Genomic DNA, 19858 nt, shown 5'->3' on the forward strand with positions numbered 1-19858 from the left:
CGAAGCAAGAGTGCAATCTCACTGACCCAGGCTTTATAATTCTCTCCTGACTCCTTTAATTTTGACTCACCAGTCAAAGGAGTGACAGAAAATGCCTGTTGAGGGATATGCATTTGAACAACTTGCTGTGCAGGTTGAAAAGCTGGTTGTTGAGCCAGGGGGCGCTGTAATTGCACCATTGGTCTTTGTGTGGCAACATTAAATTGGCTTGCTTGAGGGGCTGGCATTTGCCTTTGGCTTTGCCTTATTCCATCTAGGGAAAATCCAACACCACCAGGGGGAGTTGAAGACTTAACCTTTGGAAGTATTTGTTGCATTGCAGCTTGGACATCTGGACGAGCTACAGGTAGCCAAGGCTTTTGCAATTTATTTAATTGTTGCTCTAATAAAGCTTCGCCATGAGATGGCAGTGCAGCTTCACTTCTTGGCTGCACCAGACCTTCGTACGTGGCAGAAGAAGTAGAACAAAGGAGATCACGTGACCTCGGTGACGTGTACATATCTCTCTGTTCTGATTCGCCTAAGGCAATGTCCTCTAGGGTGTGTGTCTTAGGTTGTTTAGAAGAAGGCAAGATGGCGTCCTCAGACATTTTGGAAGTGGGGAAACCCCTCCTACTTGCCTCTAGCCTTTCATAGTGTTTTTTAGCTTCTAAGACCTGTTTTTCAAAAAAGTCTATCCGGTCACGATAGCTTTTCATATCTTCCCCAGGGCCTGAGAAAGATTCATAAGTTTCACTTTCTGTGTGTGGGTGTTTTTCCTCTGCCGGCAGTTGCTGCGAGGGCTTTGGCCAGACATCAATTGTTTCATAATCTCCAAAAGTTTGGGAGTGAATTTGCTCTGGCAACGTGGAACGTTTTAGTTTTGCCCCGAGCATGTCATAATCTCTTGGAGATATTTGGGAACGTGCATAATCAGAAGGGAGGTTTACTGACCTCGGTCCGTAGATTTCAGCTCCTGTAGCAGCTTCTTCTTGTTGAAAAGTTGCCCCCACAGTTGGCCCGGCTGCTGAAAAAATCTGGTGCTTTGGAAGCAAGCTTGAAAAGTCTTGCATCTCTGTGTCTGAGGGAATGGATCCCTCCGAGCGCGCCTCATGTCTGTCTTTTTTCTTTTTCTTCCTTGGCATGGTTAATTAGCCTGGTCTCTTATCTCTTGAAGATAGCTTGGAAGGAACAGCCGTAAATTATAACCATCTCCGCTACCATTAATTGTCAGGGGAAATTTCACCCTGAACTAATGAGGTCTTGGAATCGACGGCTTTTCCAAACAGCATATCATCAAGAAGCGAAAAATAAAATAAAACCCGAGAACATGTTCTAATGAAAACAAACTTTAATACAAAAATAACAAAATAAGAAAATAAAACAAATCTATCTAATTGTTACATTTTGGCAAGAACAAATGTTGTCCGCCTTCTTGAAGACGAACAAAGATCAAAAGGAAAGAAGTCTCTGGAATGTGTGATGTATTATAAATGTGTTAAGCATGCGCAGTAAATCATTGTCAGATAAGAAAAACTTCTCTACAGTATAACTTTTTTTTTCCAAAAAGTTTTATTGGTTTTTTAAAACATTTATGAGGAAAAGGGTAAGTGGAATGGTTACAAATTTTGGCAGTTGCAAGTGTGGCAGACGCCTCCTCCCTCCAAACTCATAGGTTACATCTAAATATCAAACATTAATACATAATGATAAAAAATCAGCATATTAATTCTAGAAAAAATAATTTTCAATCAATTTATATAGTTATGATATATAGTCTAGATATAATTTCATTATTACTTTCGGTCTGTTTATAACATTGTGGTTTTCTTATTCATTTTTGTGATCTGAGCTTTCTTAGTGTTTCCCCTTCACCCCCCGCTGGCAGAGCTCCGGCCCCTCCCGTGTCCTGTGTGACCGTTGTGGTATCTTCTGTTTTTTCTAGGTTCACTTTATTTTTTTCCATAAAGGCCTGTGCCTCTATGGGTGTGTTGATTCTGATTCTTGTCTCCTCCCAGAATATCAGCATACCTTCAGGCATCAACCATCTAAACCACACCCCCTTCTGGTATAGTTTATTCGCCAATTGCGAATAGCTTTTCCTTTTTTGCCTAATTTTTTTGGGAATCTGCTTCAGAATGGTTATCTCCCTGTCATGGTATGTCAGTGTTTGCCCCCTTTGTACACCCAGAATTTCATCTCTTGTGGTTTTCCTAAGGAATTTAATATGAACCTCCCTGGGTACATTGTGTGTTCTGGTATATGCTGAATTCACTCTATAGACCAGATCTATCTCCCATTCCATCTGCTGTTTATCTTTGTGTATGTGTTCAGCTAGAATATTAGTCATAATGTCCCTTATGTTTTCCCCATCTGCTTCTATTACATTTTGAAATCTAAGATAAAAGGACATTCTCTCAAACTCTGTTTTCATTTGTTGGATATCAAGTTCTTTGTTCCCCTTCTGTAAAGCCTCTACCCCCCCTTTCGCCTCCGCCACCCCACCCTCCACAAGGTCCAGTCTCTGTGAGTTCTTATAAATTTGAACTTGATTCTCTTTAATTTCATCTTTCATTTCCCTTAGCTGTTTCTTAATTTCCTCCTGGCCTTGTAAAATTTGTTGAAGCATTTGTTGAAGGTCTATCTCTGTAGTCTTAGGTTGCATCAGTTCTGTTATCTTTGACTGTGTGGCTGGGCTGGATGTTGCAGATGTTGGAGCAGAAGTGGCAAAGCCAGGTTTTCCAGGAGGTGGTCTTTTTGGAGACATGGTTTATAAAACAAAGAGATCAGTCAGTGTAGGAACTGGGCAGCTGGAGAAGTAGAGCAGGCAGGCGAGTCCAGAAGGCAGAGGATCCAAACAGGTGGGAGTTTCTTTAATCACTCTAGCAATAGATGAAAGTTTTTTCTCCAAAGAGTTCAGAAAATAACAATCCACAAGAGATTCCTCTGGGTGACTCGGAGACAAAGACCGGAAGCCTGAATTTTAAAGGTGGAGTCAGGTTTCACAGTTCATGAAGACAACGGAAGTGTGCCATCTTGCCCTGCCAGCTTTGGGCTCAGAGGCATAGAAAATTTTAAAAGTTCAAAAAGTTCTCAGGTCATCAATAAGTTCTGGATCTAAGTCCCATGAAACGCACTTTTACTGGGGTGAGGCATCGTTAGTTGGCTCTCCCCCCTCCTCCTTCCCCAGGGGGCGAGAGCAGAATTTTAACAAGCCACTTGTCCAAGGGGGGGGGAATCCCCCTCCCCTCTAGCCGCTCCTCAAAGAGTAACTCCGAAAGATTAACTTTTAAAAGTACTGAAAAGCCTTTCAATTCAAAAGTAAGGGGATGAAGAGACGAAGCATCTCACCGCACCGCCGCTGCTTCCTTCAGTTTTGCATTCTCCGATCGGCATGGGGCGAGACGCAGGCGCGTCCTCCAAAACTGCTCCCCGGTGCCTGGAGCAAAGCGGAAAAGCCCCCACCAGCCGCCGCGGGTGCCAGAGCCTTCCGCGAGCCGCTCCTTCGGCAGGGCGCCTCTTCGGGGCGTCCTGTGCCCCCCCGAAGACGGGGGAAGCCCACCGAAGAGCGGGAGCGGGCAAAGTCCTTGCCCGTCGCCGTAGCCGCCGGAACCGGAAGTCCTCTACAGTATAACTTATAATAGAGGTTCAAGTAGACAAAGAAAATAACGTAGTGACAGGGGCATCAATGGTCAGGACCTGGAGGGCCTGGGAGAACCCTTGTTCCATATTGTAGAACCTGCAATCTTTTCCCCCTTTATTACATCCAGAAACAACTGCGGAACCAGGATCTCCTCCTTTTCCACTAAGGGTTCAGAAAACAGACCCCCCCAGGACCTTCTGATTGGTGGCCATAGCTGGAGCAGTAGCCCCTGTCCCCAATTTGGTAGTGGCACGGGCTTTGGGGAGGAGGGGGGAAAGAGCCCCACCAAGGCAGGGGATCCCTCTGATTGCTGTCCCCCATTATAGACCCCTCTCTGGCCAACGATGGAGATACGGGCCTATGCTCCCCCAAAGATGGAAGCCCCTGGCAAGAATGGTTTGTCCAAGGGGCTTCTCGGGCCTGGTGCCAGGCTGGGGCAGGGTCCCTGTGCTATAGGCCCAAGGCTATGCTTTGTGAAATAGTAGAGGCAATGAGCCTGCACAGCTGTCTGAGATATTGGCCAGATCTGCCTGGTTACTAGAAAAATTAGCCTCCAACTGGAGTGCAGCCACCTGAGGGGCCAGAGGAACCCTAAATGTGGAATATCCCTGGGCCAGGGGTCCACAGTCGAATGGGTCTCCCATAATGCCCCTAATGACCGTGGGGCATAGAGGAGGGTATAGAGAAGCATCACCCCCTGGGGAGCCCCTAGAATGAGCCAGGGATAAAGGAGGAGAGGAAGAGACAATAGAACCTCTAGGAGGAGAGTGTTATCTAGGTAGTGGGCTAGGCCTGCATCCATGTGCACCTCTTTGCTCCTCAGCCCTGACCACCTTCTTCTCCAGCGTCTTTTGCCTGCCCTGTTCATCTCTTATGGTGGCCCTTGATGGCCGTTGGCTAGTTGCTTTGGACCTTGTATGGGACCTGGGTGACCACCCCTCTGTCTCCAGAACTCCGGTTGAAGAGGAAGGCCATGCTGCGTCATCGGATCTGGCATCTGCCATTTTGGGTGCCCCAACTGCTGTGCTGTACTCACGAGCCCTTTTCACGGCGATCAGCAACTCTTTCTTTTTTTTCGGGCTCTGCTGCCGCCTGTGACTACCTTGCTAGTTGTCTGTGGCTTCCCGACTTATTTGCAACCTCCAGACTGTTTCTGCAGCCACCAGAGGAGAAATTGGGCCCACCTGGAGCGTTCAAAATGGGTGCTTCTCACTCCATTCTTCTCTGTTTGGTTTGAAAAGTGCAAAAATGCAAAAAAAAAAAATCCTTGTGGCCTTTCCCAATGAAAATGGGCTAGTTTAGACAGGCTGAGGAGGTCCTCTGTCTCTGCTGTTCTTTGCAGTGTAACCCCTTCACCTTTGAAGCACAGAGGCTCTGTAGGCTCCATGTGACTAATGGAGCTGGAAAATGGCCACTGGGCCAATGTACTGGCACTCCAATTAGGTGGCTGCACTACACAGCCCCTTTAATAGCCAGCAGCCTGCTATTTGCAAAAAAATAATTTGGAAGACTTGAAAGCCAATTGAAGGAGTACATTTGGGGAAAAAAACAATTAAATATGTCTCAGGAATAGGATCCAATCAGGAGCCAAGAAATAACAATCTCTCTTGGACCAGACTGAATTGAAACTGGGGCCAAGGAGAGAGAGTCAGAGACGTAGCTAAAAATATGACTCAGTCTCCGTACCAATCAGGATATGATAATCCCATTCCTGGACCCTCCTGCAGTATAACCTGGAAATCTGCAGGAAGTTTTCAGTTACAAGACAGCAAGGAAGTAAAGGCTGCTGCCAGATGGAGAAGGATGAAAGGGTGTGCATAGGACTGTGTAAAAAGTGTGAGTTGGTGACAGTGCATGAGTGTGTGAGAGAGGCATGGTATAAGTCAGGGAGAGTGCATGAAGCTTGGGGAGGGGGCACAGGTGTGAAGGAATGTGCAAAAAATGTAGACGAGAGGGGTATAAGGCATGTGAGGCAAGAATTGGGGAGGCTCAGTGGCGTAGCGTGGGTTGTCAGCACCCGGGGCAAGTAATTTGCGCCCCCTAAAGCGAGGGCGGCCCGACTGCAGCTGCCCCTGGGTCGGCATCAGTCAAGTGAGGCTCTCCATGCTGGCCTCCTGCCTTCCTCCCGAGGAGGAGCTCGAAGGGCAGCGGGAAAAGGCTCGACTGAAGGGAAGCAGGTGCCGCGGGGGTGGGAGGCGCACCGGGGGCTTCGGGAAGGCGCCGGCTTCCCGGGGCGCTCCAGGCGGAGCGGGAGGACGCGGTGGCGTTGCAGCGGCGGGCAGACGGAGCGCAGCGCAGCGCCGCTCTCCTTCGGCTCCGCCTGGAGCGCCCCGGGAAGCCGGCGCCTTCCCGAAGCCCCCGGTGCGCCTCCCACCCCCGCGGCACCTGCTTCCCTTCAGTCGAGCCTTTTCCCTCTGCCCTTCGAGCTCCTCCTCGGGAGGAAAGAGACGGCCACAGTCCGGCAAAGGGCGGCGCAGGGCGAGTCAGGGCGCCCCCCCAGATGTTGCGCCCGGTGCGGCCGGCCCCCCCTGCACCCCCCACGCTACGCCACTGGGGAGGCTGCCCAAGGGAGGTGCAGAATGGATCAGGAGATGTTCATGAGTGGCTAGCATGGTGTAAAAGCAGAGGGACTAGAGGAAGGGTGTGGGTGTGGAAGATTTATACCAGTGACTTATAACATTCCGTGCCAGCTTCCTCATTGACTTTCTGGTTATAAATAGTGATCAAATCATTGCAGATTGCTACAAACAGTTGTAAATACACATTGGTTACCAAGTACCAGTTCATGATCACATGATTCTGATAGTATTAGGATGAACAGAATTCCAAGGACCAGTTATAACCACCATTCTTCATTGTTGTAACTTTGAATGAATGATCATAAGTAGAGGATTGTACAGATCATTTACTTTATACTAACAGTGCCTTCCCAAATACATTTTCTTTCAAGTTGGTGTTAGTCATTATATTATTTTCATTAGAATTAATTATTGAGCACTGTTATTGCATAGAGCTTATTTTGATTTCTACTTAGCAATCATTTGTATGGAAGAGGTTCTATACTTTATGTCAGCAGTGACATATAGGATATATAAGAAATAAGGTAAGAAACAGATTTGCATGGGTATGCATCTGAGGGGAGAAATGAGTAAATGGTTTGCAATATAAGCAGTGATTTTATTTTAACTTTTAAGCTTTATTTGTTGTGAAAGCTACTTTATGAAAATATCCCCAAAAATAAACAATAAAAACAAAAACAATTGCTAAGAATGGGCAGTATATAAAAATCTCATTATTTTGTCCACCAGGCAAGCTTCTTATCAATTTCTTTTGACAAAGATATGTTCATAAAGTTACTAGGAGTTTTGACTTCATGAAGTTTCTTGATTTCCTGGAAACCAGTATGATAAAACATTCATTTTTCAAATTATCTTAAAGAAGGAAGGACAATCTGAAAGTGTGCTAGCGAATGTTTTGAAAATAGTCTCAACTTTTAAGGAAAATTAAAATCATTATATGTAAATCCTTAGCAACCCTCCACTCAAATGCAAATTCTGTACTTCAGTGACGTACAGTCAGGTGAGGCAAGTGAGGCATAGCCTCACGCTCTCATCATGAAAAGAAAAAAATGTAAAAGGAAAAAGCTGAGCTAGTTGCTGCCTCACCGTGGATGACTCTGCTTAACTGTTAAGAAAAGTCTCTAAAAAAAGCACCCTCTACTATGAGGCAGGAGGACTGCATGTCTCATCTAGTCTGACTTTAGGTGTTTTATGATCACGTGAGCAGAGTTAAACAAGGGTTAAAAGCCTAAAAAATCCTGACGTAGATGAGGCACGCAGTTCTTCTGCCTCATAGTAGAGGACGCTTTTTTAGAGGCTTTTTTTAACAGTTAAGCAGAGTCATCCATGGAAGTCAGGCAAAGAGCCATGCTGTAGCACACACACTTTCCCCCAGCCTCTTTCTTTTGGAAGGCTCGGATCAGCTCCCCTCCGGCTTCTCTGCCTCTCCTCTCACCCCAGCCTGCCAGCAGAAGGTGAGTGGGTGGGCTTTATTGCATTCTAGGCATTGCCCACCCAGACAGCAGACTGCATTTACAATGGTGGAGGTGTTTGGGGAAGGCAGCAGGGGAATGGGGTGGTGGTGGTTGCAGAGGAGCTGCTTTCAAGCCACTGGAAAAGATATCCAATCCAACTTTTGTGTATGTGTGTGTGTTTGTTTGTGAGTGAGAGAGGGAAGGGGGTAGGAGAGATAGTCCAATCCAACTTCTCTGTGTGTGTGTGTGTGTGTGTGTGTGTGTGTGTGTCTGTTTGAGAGGGGGGAGGAAGAGAGAGAGGGAGGAAGGAGGGGAAGGGAGAAGAAAATGAAAATGAAAAAAGGAAAATTATTTCGCAAAGAAGAAAAACAAATGCTGTCGTTTTAAATCAGAACTGAGCATGCCTGGCTGTGGAATTCTGGGAGCTGAAGTCCACAAGTCTAAAAATATTTGAAACCCACCACTGTGTCAGTGCCTCACCAGCCATAAACCTCACTGCACGTCACTGGTGTACTTATATGCATGCTATTCATAAACAAAATAATATTATTCTAAACAATAAGCTCTATTTATTTAATAACAAAGCAAAATGTAGATATTCAGATATAGTAAAAACAAATAGAAGTAAAATAATGTGTGCAAACTGTACAGATCATCTTTAATACTGGAATTTGCACTATAATGGGTTACTCTGATTAAGTTTTAAGCATTTTTAAAATTCTTTATTATTATTTTTAAATTAAACTACAGGGTTTAAATTAAACTACAGTTGCATTCTTAGCAACTGCCCTGGGTTTCCGACTGTCAAAGCAACCTGCAGTCAAGTGATTGTAATTTGCAATCTTTGTTATTGCTTCTCAGAAGCAAGGTAAATGGGAAGCTGTCAGGAAATCAAAAGTTGCAATCATTTCCTCCCTTAATGACTCATGTAATCTTTGCTTAATGATTGTAAACAGGAACTGCTGGAACTTTTATTGTTAAAGCAGCATGATCACTGATGGTGTACTGATGCTGGGCCTAAAAACTGGAAATCTGAATTTGGATAGAATTCATGCCAATTGACTTCAGTTGTTCCTGTTCACTCTTGTCATCTTTCAGCATCTTTCTGAAGACTAAAAAATTGATTTTAAAGTTAATTCCTTAATTCTAACTGTTGTATGTGTCAGTGGTGGGTTCCGGATCCCGGTGCAACTGGTATGGTACAACGGGGCCGGGCGTCCACCATGTGACTGTGCATAGCGTGTGTGCACATACACGCAGCGCACGCATGCATACTTATCGCCCCGACACTTTGCGATGCCTCCGCGACACGCCAGCTGCTTTGTGGAGCATCACACAGCCGCCATATGCTCCGTGCATGGAAGCCCAGAAAACCTCAAATACTGCTAAGGAGCCCGGGTGGGCAGGTGGGTCCTCAGGAGCACCATGCCGGAATGGTACCTGGTGCTCCCGGCAGGCACCTGTATGCCCATACCGGGATGTACTGGTCGTAACCCACCACTGGTGTACTGTATGTATACATTGTAAAGAAGAGGTCTTAATTCCATATTCATAAAAAACATACATTTATATACTTATGTATACACATATTAATGCAGGTATATTAAACTGTAATTTGATTTCATTTAAAATCCATTGGATTTCATCTCCTATAGTCCATTTTACACATATTGTCACACTTCTAGAGGATACCAAGTTGGAAAGGCTGCTGTAATATATTGACTCCCCAACTTGTTGTCCTTGTGATGTAAACTAAGTCTCCAAAATTCATAGCCAGTACACACCCACACCCACACCCACACACACTTTTTTAGTAAATAACTATAGTATAGTATAGTTGTTATAAATCTTCTACTCTTTCATTCAAAATGCAATAGCAAAGCTCCCACTCATTCTAAAATTCTTTATATCAGAAGATAAAAGTGTATGCTATCACCTTCCCCCTCCCCAAAAAATGTATTACTCCACTATGCACTTTTGTCTCTGTGAAAACTACTGGGTTTTTTTGCCTTCCTTCTGACATTCTGGTTGCTATAGTGCAGTAATCTATTTATGAACACATAAGAGATAGTTGCTGTAGATAAAATGTTTTCTGGTCATAACTTTATGGATAATTCATCTTAAAAATGTTTATTATTGGATATAGATATTTTTTTCTAAAAGGCTGGATAGGAATATATTGATTTTTTTAGTCTTTCATTACATAATAGCAGTGTCCCAGTTAACCTATTTTACAAAGTCCCAGAAGGCAGAAATAAGACTAGAAGCAATGGTTGGAAACTAATCAAGAGAGAACCAACCTAGAACTAAGGTGTAATTTCCTGATAGTGAAACAATTAACCAGTGGAACAGCTTGCCTTCAATAGTTGTCGGTGCTCCATCAATGGAGGTTTTTAAGAAGAGATTGGACAACCATTTGTCCAGAATGGTATAAGGTCTCCTGCTTGAGCAAGGGTTTGGACTAGAAGACCTCCAAGGTTCCTTCCAACTCTGTTACTTTATTCTGTTATTTTATTGGTGGAGATAACAGTGCAGTGGTTTCAGAGAATAGTTTGTAGGTTTGCTTGTGGAGGTGCTGCAGATGTATAATGAAAATTAACTTCAAACAGTTAGAGCTGTGCTCAAGAAAATCAGCTGCTCCTAAGGGATTAGATTAGATTTACAGAGTTGGATGTGACCTTGTAGGTCATTTAGTCAACCCACTGCCCAAGCAGGAGAACGTACACCATTTCCGACAAATGGCAGTCCAATCTCTTCCTGAAGACCTCCATTGATGAAGCTCTCACAACTTCCAAAGGCAAGCTGTTCCTTTGGTTGATTGATCTCACTCAGAAAATTTCTCCTATTCCTTATCTCTCCTTGGTCAGTTTCCATCTATTATTCCTTGTCTGGCCTTTGGGTGTCTTGGAAAGTAGCTTGACTCCTTCCTCTCTGGCAGCCCCTCAAATATTGGAACACTGCTATCATCTCTCCCCTGGTCCTTCTCCTCACTAGACTAGCCATGCCCAGTTCCTATAACTGTTCTTCATATGTTTTAGTCTCCAGTTCCTAATCATCCTGGTTGCTCTTCTTTGCACTTTTTCTAGAGTTTCAACATCTTTTTTTATAGTGTGGTGACCAAAACTGGACGCAGTATTCTAGGTGTGGCTTTATAAAGTGGTATTAGTCATTTGATTTTATTGTATCCTCCTGTTAATGCAGTTTAGGATTCTAATAGCTTTTTTGATTGCTGCTGCACACTGATGGCTCATATTTAGCAGGTTGCCCACTAAGACCCCTTTCATAGTTACTGCTATTAAGTGTGAGGAGCATGCCCAAGAGCTCCCCCATTGGAAGAAAAAAACTGTGTGAGACCACTCTAGGTTAGCCAAGTCCACAAGATCATTGGAGGACATGATGAAACAGCTAAAGATGGATAGTTTAGTCTTTTACTAGCAATAATAGAATATTTCAGATCATTTCTCATTTAAAAAAAAACTATTTCATGAATACTGTTCAAAGTATATTCTAGTATTTCAGCCATCTTCTGAGTAGGTTGATTAATATCATAGACTTTGTGATATACAATTGAAATCTTAAGATTTTAACCTGTGCATTACACACCAATTATACACCTGTAATTATACCTGTCGAGTCATGAAAAAAAGGATGATTCTGTTTGAATTTATTTTAAATAATACTATTTTTTTCTCTCCCTCCAGCTGTGAAAGAAATCCTATAGCCTATAAGATATTCCAATTCACTACATTTGAAGAAGAGCAGTGACGGAAATGCCGCCTCCTGCAAATATTGTGAAAGTAGCTATAGAATGGCCTGGTGCCTTTCCAAAGTTGATGGAAATTGACCAAGTAAGTGTTTATTTCTGTGTGTTATTTCTAAAAATCTTTCTACTCTTAGACTGACAATTGTTAATGTTTGTTATAAAATATCTTACATCATCTTATAATAAGTCAATTGTGGAACTTTTTCTAAGGATCTTTTACTTAAATAGGAGGTTTGCATAGATTTGCATAGAGATAGTCCTCATTGAATGACACTAACCGGGGCTGAAATTGCTGCCAATAAGTGATACAGTCATTATGAAAAACATCATATGACAATTCTATTTAGTGAGGCAGTTCCAGTTGAGTCATTAGGCCAGTGGTGGGCAACCTTTTATTTCAACTGAGCCAAATCTCGCCAAAACCACGATTGAAATTTATTTTGAGAGCCACATTTTTAAAACCGAAAATACATAGGATGGTACACTGTTTTTAGTTTCAATAAGTTTTTATTGAGAATATTCTGCATGCAAGTATCCACATAGGTCGGGAGGATACAAATAACACAACTAATAAAACAAAAACTTTAGAACGATATTATTTATCGATAACGTTAAATTCCGTAAAATTTGCCTTACAATGTAGAGAAAATTACATCCTGACAATGACTGACAAAGTCACAACCACTAATGTGAACATTGGCCTTGCATTTCCTTGGATAGTTTGAGTAAGTCAGGTTTGTATGTTGTTTTTAATTTCATCTCTCTCTCCCACTTTCTTTTTTTCTTTTTCTTTCTCTCTCTCTCTCTGGCTCTTTGTCTCTCTCTCCCTCCCTCCCTCTCTGTCTCCCTCTGTCATTTTCTCTGGGTGTCTATCTGTCTGTCTCTCTCTCTGTATCTCTGTCTCTCTCTCCTCCTTCCCCCATCTCTGTCACTCTGTGTGTGTGTGTGTGTCTCTCACTCACTCTGTGTGTGTGTGTCTTTCTCTGTCTCTCCCTCTGTCTCTCTCCCCTCCCTTCCTCTCTCTCTGTCACTCTGTGTATGTGGGTGTGTCTGTCTCTCACTCATTCACTTAATCACTCACTCTGTGTGTGTGTCTCTCTCTGTCTATCTTTCTCTCCCTCCCTCTCCCTCTCTGTCTCTGTGTGTGTGTGTGTGTGTGTGTGTCTGTCAGTCTCTCTCTGATTCCCTCCCTCACTCCCTCTCTCTGTTCCTCTCTCTGTCTGTCTGTCTCACTCACACACACACACACACACTGTAGTCACCTTGTTGAGTGTTCCAATCACATTTGAAACACTCAACAACTGGCCTGCATTTATGGTATTTTGCAGCATAATGCAGTCATAGGACCAAAATTGGTCCTATGACTGCAGAATGCTGCAAAATACCATAAATGCAGGCCAGTTGTTGAGTGTTTCAAATGTGATTGGAACACTCAACAAGGTGACCACAGTGTGTGTGTGTGTGTGAGTGAGACAGACAGACAGACAGAGAGAGGAACAGAGAGAGGGAGTGAGAGAGGGAATCAGAGAGAGACTGACAGAGTCTGACAGAATCAGAGAGGTACTTTTAACTACCTGGCAGCGGCGTTTTCCCTTGGGGGGCTCCTCAGAACATCCCAAGACTTCGGAGGGAAGCGTACAGCCCTGAGCAGGAGCAAAGCCCCTTTCCCAACTGGCCCTTCCTCCCTCGGAACGCTTCGGAGGGAAGCTTCTGCAAAAGCCCGGGCGAGTGACAACAAGTTCCTGCCGTTACGAAGTCTCCGAGGCTGTAATTTTCTGAGCTGTGCGTGCGCGCCTGTTTTCCATGGCGTAGAGCAGTGATGAGATTCTGCGCGGCGAGCGATGATTCCGGGGGCCATCCGGGAAGATGAGGAACGCGAGGGGGGACCCTGCCCCCCCACTGATGGCCTCCAGAATCATCGCTCGCCGCTGCTCCACGCCATGGAAAACATAGGCGCAATTACAGAGGCTAGCTGCAGAGTCCTGACTTTTGGGGCGGCCGCCCGAGAGGAGAGAGGGGAGCGGGCGCCCGGCACACAGAAGAGCTGCATTAAAGCATGTAAAGAGCCGCATGTGGCTCGCGAGCCGCGTCTTGCCGACCACTGCATTAGGCCAAGACTTCATGTTTTTAGTGTCTTTACCTTGCCAACCTATGTTTCAAACACCAACAACCCCCCTTTTCTATTTTCTCCCATCTCTGCCCTTTTGATTGCCTACACACTACTTCTCTGACCCTCCAGCTAATTTTTATTGTCTTTCTCCAGCTGTTGACAAAGCACGTTTAGCCTGACCCTTCATCTTGTCAGCAATGGGAAAAGAAGATAGTGAATGTCATTCAGGGTGATGGAATGCAGGACAGTGGGGATGTAGGGCAGAGTTCAGGGCAGCCAGAAAGGCAGAAATGGAGCAGCTAAGCGGCAGTAAAAGTCACCATGCAGTCATAAATATAGACAGGATGCCAAGTACCCATATTTTGATCACTTAACCTCAGGGTCACTGCCATATTTGTAACTTTGAGCACTGGACATAAATGCAATTACTTCAGTATTATCAAAGCTTTGAATGTTGTTGAGGACTACACGTACTACTTCCAGACCATGTTGAACCAAAGTATAATTTTATACTGATGAACTGTAAAATAATTTGCATATATTTAAAAGGATGACTTGGATTCATATGACTTATATTTTGAAATTAATTACTGTAATTAATATGAACTGATCAGCAGTTTGTGTAGCCCTGATTGAACTTTTACTACCACATCAAATATATAGCTTAAAAAAAGTTGTGACCTTTAGAGCAGTTGAAAGTGAAAGCCTTCAGCACTAGGTGTGGCATGCTTCCAATTAGCAATGAAGGACAATAAAGGGATCTCAAATTTTGGAGTAGCCCTACTGTTCAAAGTGGTCAATAGGCCCTTGTGATATGGAACTGAAGAAGCTTCCTGAAAAACATGGTTTTCTAGATCTGTGTCATTTTGGGAGTTTCCAGAGTTTGATTCTTGGCTCGTATTTAATTGTTGTATAATGGTGCTGCCATTTAAAGATAATAAATTCAATGTAAGAAAATCTCCAATTGTAATCACTGTGCCTAGACTGGAGTTAGTGTTTGTAATACTGCTTTATTAGGACCACTTTGCTAAAGTTCCTGGAAGATAGGCATTTCTAAGGAATCTTCCTATTTATTAGGATTTTTTTTTCAAATGGGCAATTAGGGGGGCGTTCCACCAGGTTCGCCTGGTGCGCCAATTGCGCCCCCTACTGGACCGGGATGCCCTACGCACGGTCACTCATGCGCTGGTGACGTCCCGCCTGGATTACTGCAACGCTCTCTACATGGGGCTGCCCTTGGGACGCGCCCGGAGACTGCAGTTGGTTCAGAACGCAGCCGCGCGGGCTGTGATGGGGAGTACGAGGTACTCCCACGTAACACCTCTCCTGCGCGAGCTGCACTGGCTACCTGTGGTTTTTCGGGTGCGTTTCAAGGTGCTGATTACCATCTTTAAAGCGCTCCATGGCACGGGACCTAGTTACTTGCGGGATCGCATCCTCCCACATACATCCCTGCGGCCAATTCGCTCACACAGGGAGGGACTTCTCCTGGTGCCGTCCACTAGGCAATGCCAACGGGCGACACCAAGGAGTAGGGCCTTCTCTGTGATGGGCCCAACCCTCTGGAATGACCTCCCCCCCGACATTAGAACCACTTCTGACCTCCGCTCCTTCCGGCAAAAATTGAAGACTCACCTGTTCCGATTAGCAGGCCTGGCATAATTACAACTGTCCCTCCTGGCAAATGTATTATTATCTGGTTATTTTAGGGTTTTTTAATCTGTTGTGTCTGTTTTAGGGATTTTAAAAAATTATATTTATTCAGCTTTGTACAGTTCTTTTAATTGCATTTTAACCTCCTCCAAACTGTACATATTTAATTTTTTATTGTATTTTTGTGATATTCTCTATGGACTGTACACCGCCCCGAGTCCCTTCTGGGAGAGGGGGCGGTCTAGAAGCACAAATAAATTGAAATTGAAATTGAAAATAGTTCCTGAGGAAATCTACCCAAGGTGAAATGGTATTTAAGTGGGGGGAGGGGAATCACACTTTGATTTCTTGTGTCTGTGTAATGATGCCAGACAGATCCCCTATTTGATCCCTCCTCCCAACAGAGGCAGTATGTCTCTGACAATTTCTTTTTTTTTTTTTAGAAAAAAAATATTTTATTTAGATTACTGCCTTGCTTGCAAATTGTGCTTCTGGGAGATAGCATGGGGTTTTTAAAAAATGACAGAACCCAGCAAAAAAAAAAAAACCAAAATAAAACTCAACCAAATCTAAGCCACAATCATATTCATATTTGATCCTTAAGGCAGGGCTTATCTAATATCTTGGCCCAGTGGCTGGGAAAATGGAAATACACTTTTTGAAATGTATTGTGAAGTGTTCCTTCAATTATAATCCAAGTTCTATATCAATTGTTATCTCATATGTTGCCGAAAAATATAGCAAATAGGTCTTAGCAAAACTAGTAATTTTTTTATGATACAGCATTTTCCAAATTAGAGGTTTCCAGATAAGTTGTAATACGACAAGCATCTCTCCTAAGCAACCACTAAAACATTAATAAATTCAAGTCAGAAAGCTGTATGCCTAGAAAAAAATCTGTTTGGTTGCAGTTCCTTGGGTTACTATGCTATATCAGATCATTATTAGAAATAACAATAAATGTAACGATATATTTTAATGAAGATATATGACAACCTTCCTATTTTCAACACTTTATTTTATATTAGGCTCTTTGTAGTTAAGCTCATATAGAAACACTTAAGCAATAATTTTACTTATACCTTGTTTAATAAACTTAATTATAGTTATATAGCTATTAATCTCACATTCAAGTACTGATGTTAAAAGTTTCAAAAAAGTATACATAGACTATAAATAAATTATATAGAAACACATGGTGCCACTTTCTCATTTCTACAATGTACAAATATTTTGGCAATTGACAAAGACTACATCTGATAAATCCATTTGTAATTACTGAAATGAGTTGAGGATACAGTGGCACTAAAACACTGACAATACATAAATAAAACTGAAATATTATTTTCTCTCTTGTGATGTCACAAGAAACCTGGAATCCCACCTTGATAAGGTAGTAAAGTGAATATACAATATGATTTGTATTCATCAGTTTTATTTATTCATCAATAATAGATCAGCATAGATGAACAACAATTTTGGAAATGGACACACACTGTTAATTGCCAATTCCTCACCAAAGTCCTAATCACACAGTGAGTAAAGTTGATGAGAAATAAAGTCACCCAAATAAAGTCACCCAAATAAAGGCTATACTGCACTTGGTATTCTCTTGCACTTTTCTTCATATTATCCCACCAACTTTCTTGCAAGGATTAATCACCAACCCTAAAGTAGCTGCATTTTTTTCTGGCTCTCTGGACATCTGTAATCTCCATGTTCACACTGTAGTTTATTAAGTTGGCATTCTTGTTTTAATGCTATGTTGAAACTCACTTAATGAAAAAATAGCCAATCAATGAATCTTCATTTCCCTGACTGATGAATAAAAATTGCTATTGCATTGTAATGCTGGCAGTTTGTCTATCCACCCAATTTATTGGGCAGTGTATTTTTTCAAATATTCATCCTGAAGATGCTGACATTAATTTGGAATTCTAGCTCAAACAGTGCTTTCCATCACTATTGTTACAACATATATACTGTATGTATACCTACATGAGCATTCCTATCCATCACAAGAATATTTTCTATCATATTTAGGAGTCGCATTTTATTTAAAAATGTCATAATGGCTCAAGTTCAGTATGATTCGAATTAATTATAAGATGATTCATTCACATTTTGACAAATAGTGTATCTGTTGTCTAAGACTTTTGTTATTGCCATTAGAGATTTATTCATCATGCAGTAAGAAAAAGTGAATGAATTTCCATCACCATATGTTTATATGGTGCAATATTTGCTTGCATTGCAGTTTAAAAAAATATCTTTCATGAGCTTCTTACTAAGGTATTCAGAAGACTTTGGTATACAGATTTAATTGCAGAAATAAAGAAAAACAAAAATAAAAAAGTTATATTTTCTCAATTATAGACTTTACATTATTTTTTATGAAGGCCAGTCTGCTTTGGATTTCTGCATCTTGACTTCAGTTAGATGCTATTCTACAGGTAAAGTTGCTCTAGCTTAACAATTTTCCCCCCAGAATTTTTATTTCCTGAAAAACGTTGGAGGGTGCTGAAAAACCCCTTCAAACTAAGCACAAAAATAATTTCCAAATGACTGTGTCATGTAGGTGTCTTGAGAAATATGAAACTCACTTTTAATTGCTATAATGATTTTAATTTCATAATGCTTGTGAAACGCTGCCTGAGTTCAACAGAACTAAAAGTGTTTTTTATTTCAGTTCAATTGTCTGATGTATCTCATTGTAGCATCCAACAATAGTCACCTACTATTGATGGTTTACAGTAGCTCTAATTTCCATGTGGAAATGTCTTAGTGCAGGGCTGACAAATTCATGAGCTGGATGTATCACATGCTGGCCATGCCCATGGCGGGTTTAGCAAAGCGGGAAAAAGTCCCGATACATCATGTGACAACGCCGTGATGACACAAGTTTGAAACCCCTGTCTTAGTGAAAACTTTCACTAAATTCATCACTGATTGCACCTACAATCAGGAAGGAAGTCCAAGTATGACTTGGATGAAGTGTGAATGCAGAAAATGAATCTTCAGTGACATGTTGCCTTCATGTCCTTGTATGTCATAAGAGGTTTGTCAACAGTTGAATGCAGTTTGGTGCTCTTTAGTTGCCCACAAAATTCTCAGTGATATCTTTGAGTGCTTTCCAGGTGGTTTTAGCCTCACTCTAGCCGAACAAGGACCAGGAGCAGCTGCGTCTGATCGCAAGGCCCCACCCCAGCTTGCCAGGATGCACTGGGCAGCCGACAGGTCAACTGCTGAGCAGCAGAGAAACAGAGCTTCTGCTGAAGGAAAAAAGACTTTAAAAGTAGCCCCCTCCGCTGCTCAAAGAAAAAGGCAGGAACAGCAGCAATTAATGACAGGATGACTAACCATACTCGGTTAGCCATCACTAAAAGAAAAATTCAATGGAAAAATCAAAATCCAAAAATAAAATAAAATTAAAATTAAGAAGAAAATACCTGTGGAAGAAATGTACCGTATTTTTCAGAGTATAAGGCACACCGGAGTATAAGACACACCAAAGTTTTGAAGAGGCAAATTAAAAAAAAAGTTTTTGCACTCTGCAAACCTCCCAAAAATGGCTCGTTTTTCATGAAAATGGATAGTGTTTAGGAGGCTTGTAGAGTGCTCCGGGGGAGGCCCCCCAAAATGAGCAAAAAATGGCTCGTTTTTCACGAAAACTGGCCCATTTTTTGTCAAAAAAAGGACATGGATAGCCTTTAGGAAGTTTATAGAGTGCTCCTGGGGGCTGGGGGGGGAATTGAGCAAAAACAGCTCGTTTTTTGCTCATTTCTGTCCTCCCTAGCCCCCAGGAGCTCTCTGAAAGCCTCCTACAAGCTATGCACAGCCATTTTGGTGAAGGGCCGGGGTTTTGGGAGGCAAAAAATGCTGTATTTAGTATATAAGACGCACCCATATTTTCAGCCTCTTTTTTGAGGAAAAAAGGTGTGTCTTATACTCCAAAAAATACGGTAGGTCATAGAGAAAACAATTATACGTCTTGACAGCCAGTCGACTAAGTCGAAAAACTGGGGAAGATTTCAGTAGAGAGGCGTTACCAAAAAAGATGACGGGCTCAGTCTCCAGGCAGAAGACAACAATAACACCCAATCCTGGCTGCTCCTCCCTACCTAGGAGAACGGGAGTCTCAGGTAGGACCAACTCCTCTTCTCAGTGATTTATTTGAGTGATTTCCAGGTGATTTTCTCTTACCCCACTAACAAGTCTTCGAATCGCTTATTATTTATGACATACCTGCTTTGTGGATTAATAAAAATGGCTTCCTTAATTTTGGCACTAGTTATTCTTGGAAACATCTGCCTCAAATAATGAAAATCTTCCCCTTCCTTCTTGGTAGCTTTTGTAAAACATTCTTCAATCTGAGTTTTGTGTGAAGTGGAAGTCAACATATCTTTGTCAAGTTAACAAGTGATTCATGTGCCACATTTTTCTATCCTGGAATCAAATTCTCCATAGTGGCCATTTCTTTTTAATGTAATTGACTCTTTTGAAAGGTTTTTCATTCACAAATGTAACAACAATATTTCATATATCCAATCTGCATTCCAGGCAAATCCACTGCTTTTAGATGTCCATGATATTCAAGTTGTACTTGGTATACTAGATGTGTTTCAATAATAGTCCAATGTTTTCATATATTTCTTGAGTGTGTGTAGTATAACCAAC

General features: G+C 42.4%; 1 protein-coding gene across 5 annotated transcripts in view; it reads left to right on the forward strand.

Moving 5' to 3' along the window:
- Positions 1-19858, forward strand: part of ELMO1 (engulfment and cell motility 1) — a 481433-nt gene that overhangs the window by 137005 nt on the left and 324570 nt on the right. For all 5 annotated transcript variants that reach the window (XM_081932593.1, XM_081932592.1, XM_081932596.1 and 2 more), the window contains exon 2: positions 11357-11503. In XM_081932593.1, coding sequence (XP_081788719.1) covers positions 11426-11503 — 78 coding nt within the window. In that variant the 5' untranslated portion in view covers positions 11357-11425. The remainder of the gene's footprint in view (positions 1-11356; positions 11504-19858) is intronic.

The sequence above is a fragment of the Natrix helvetica genome, assembly GCF_964273705.1.
Source record: "Natrix helvetica genome assembly, chromosome: Z".
NCBI classification, from domain to species: Eukaryota; Metazoa; Chordata; class Lepidosauria; order Squamata; family Natricidae; genus Natrix; species Natrix helvetica.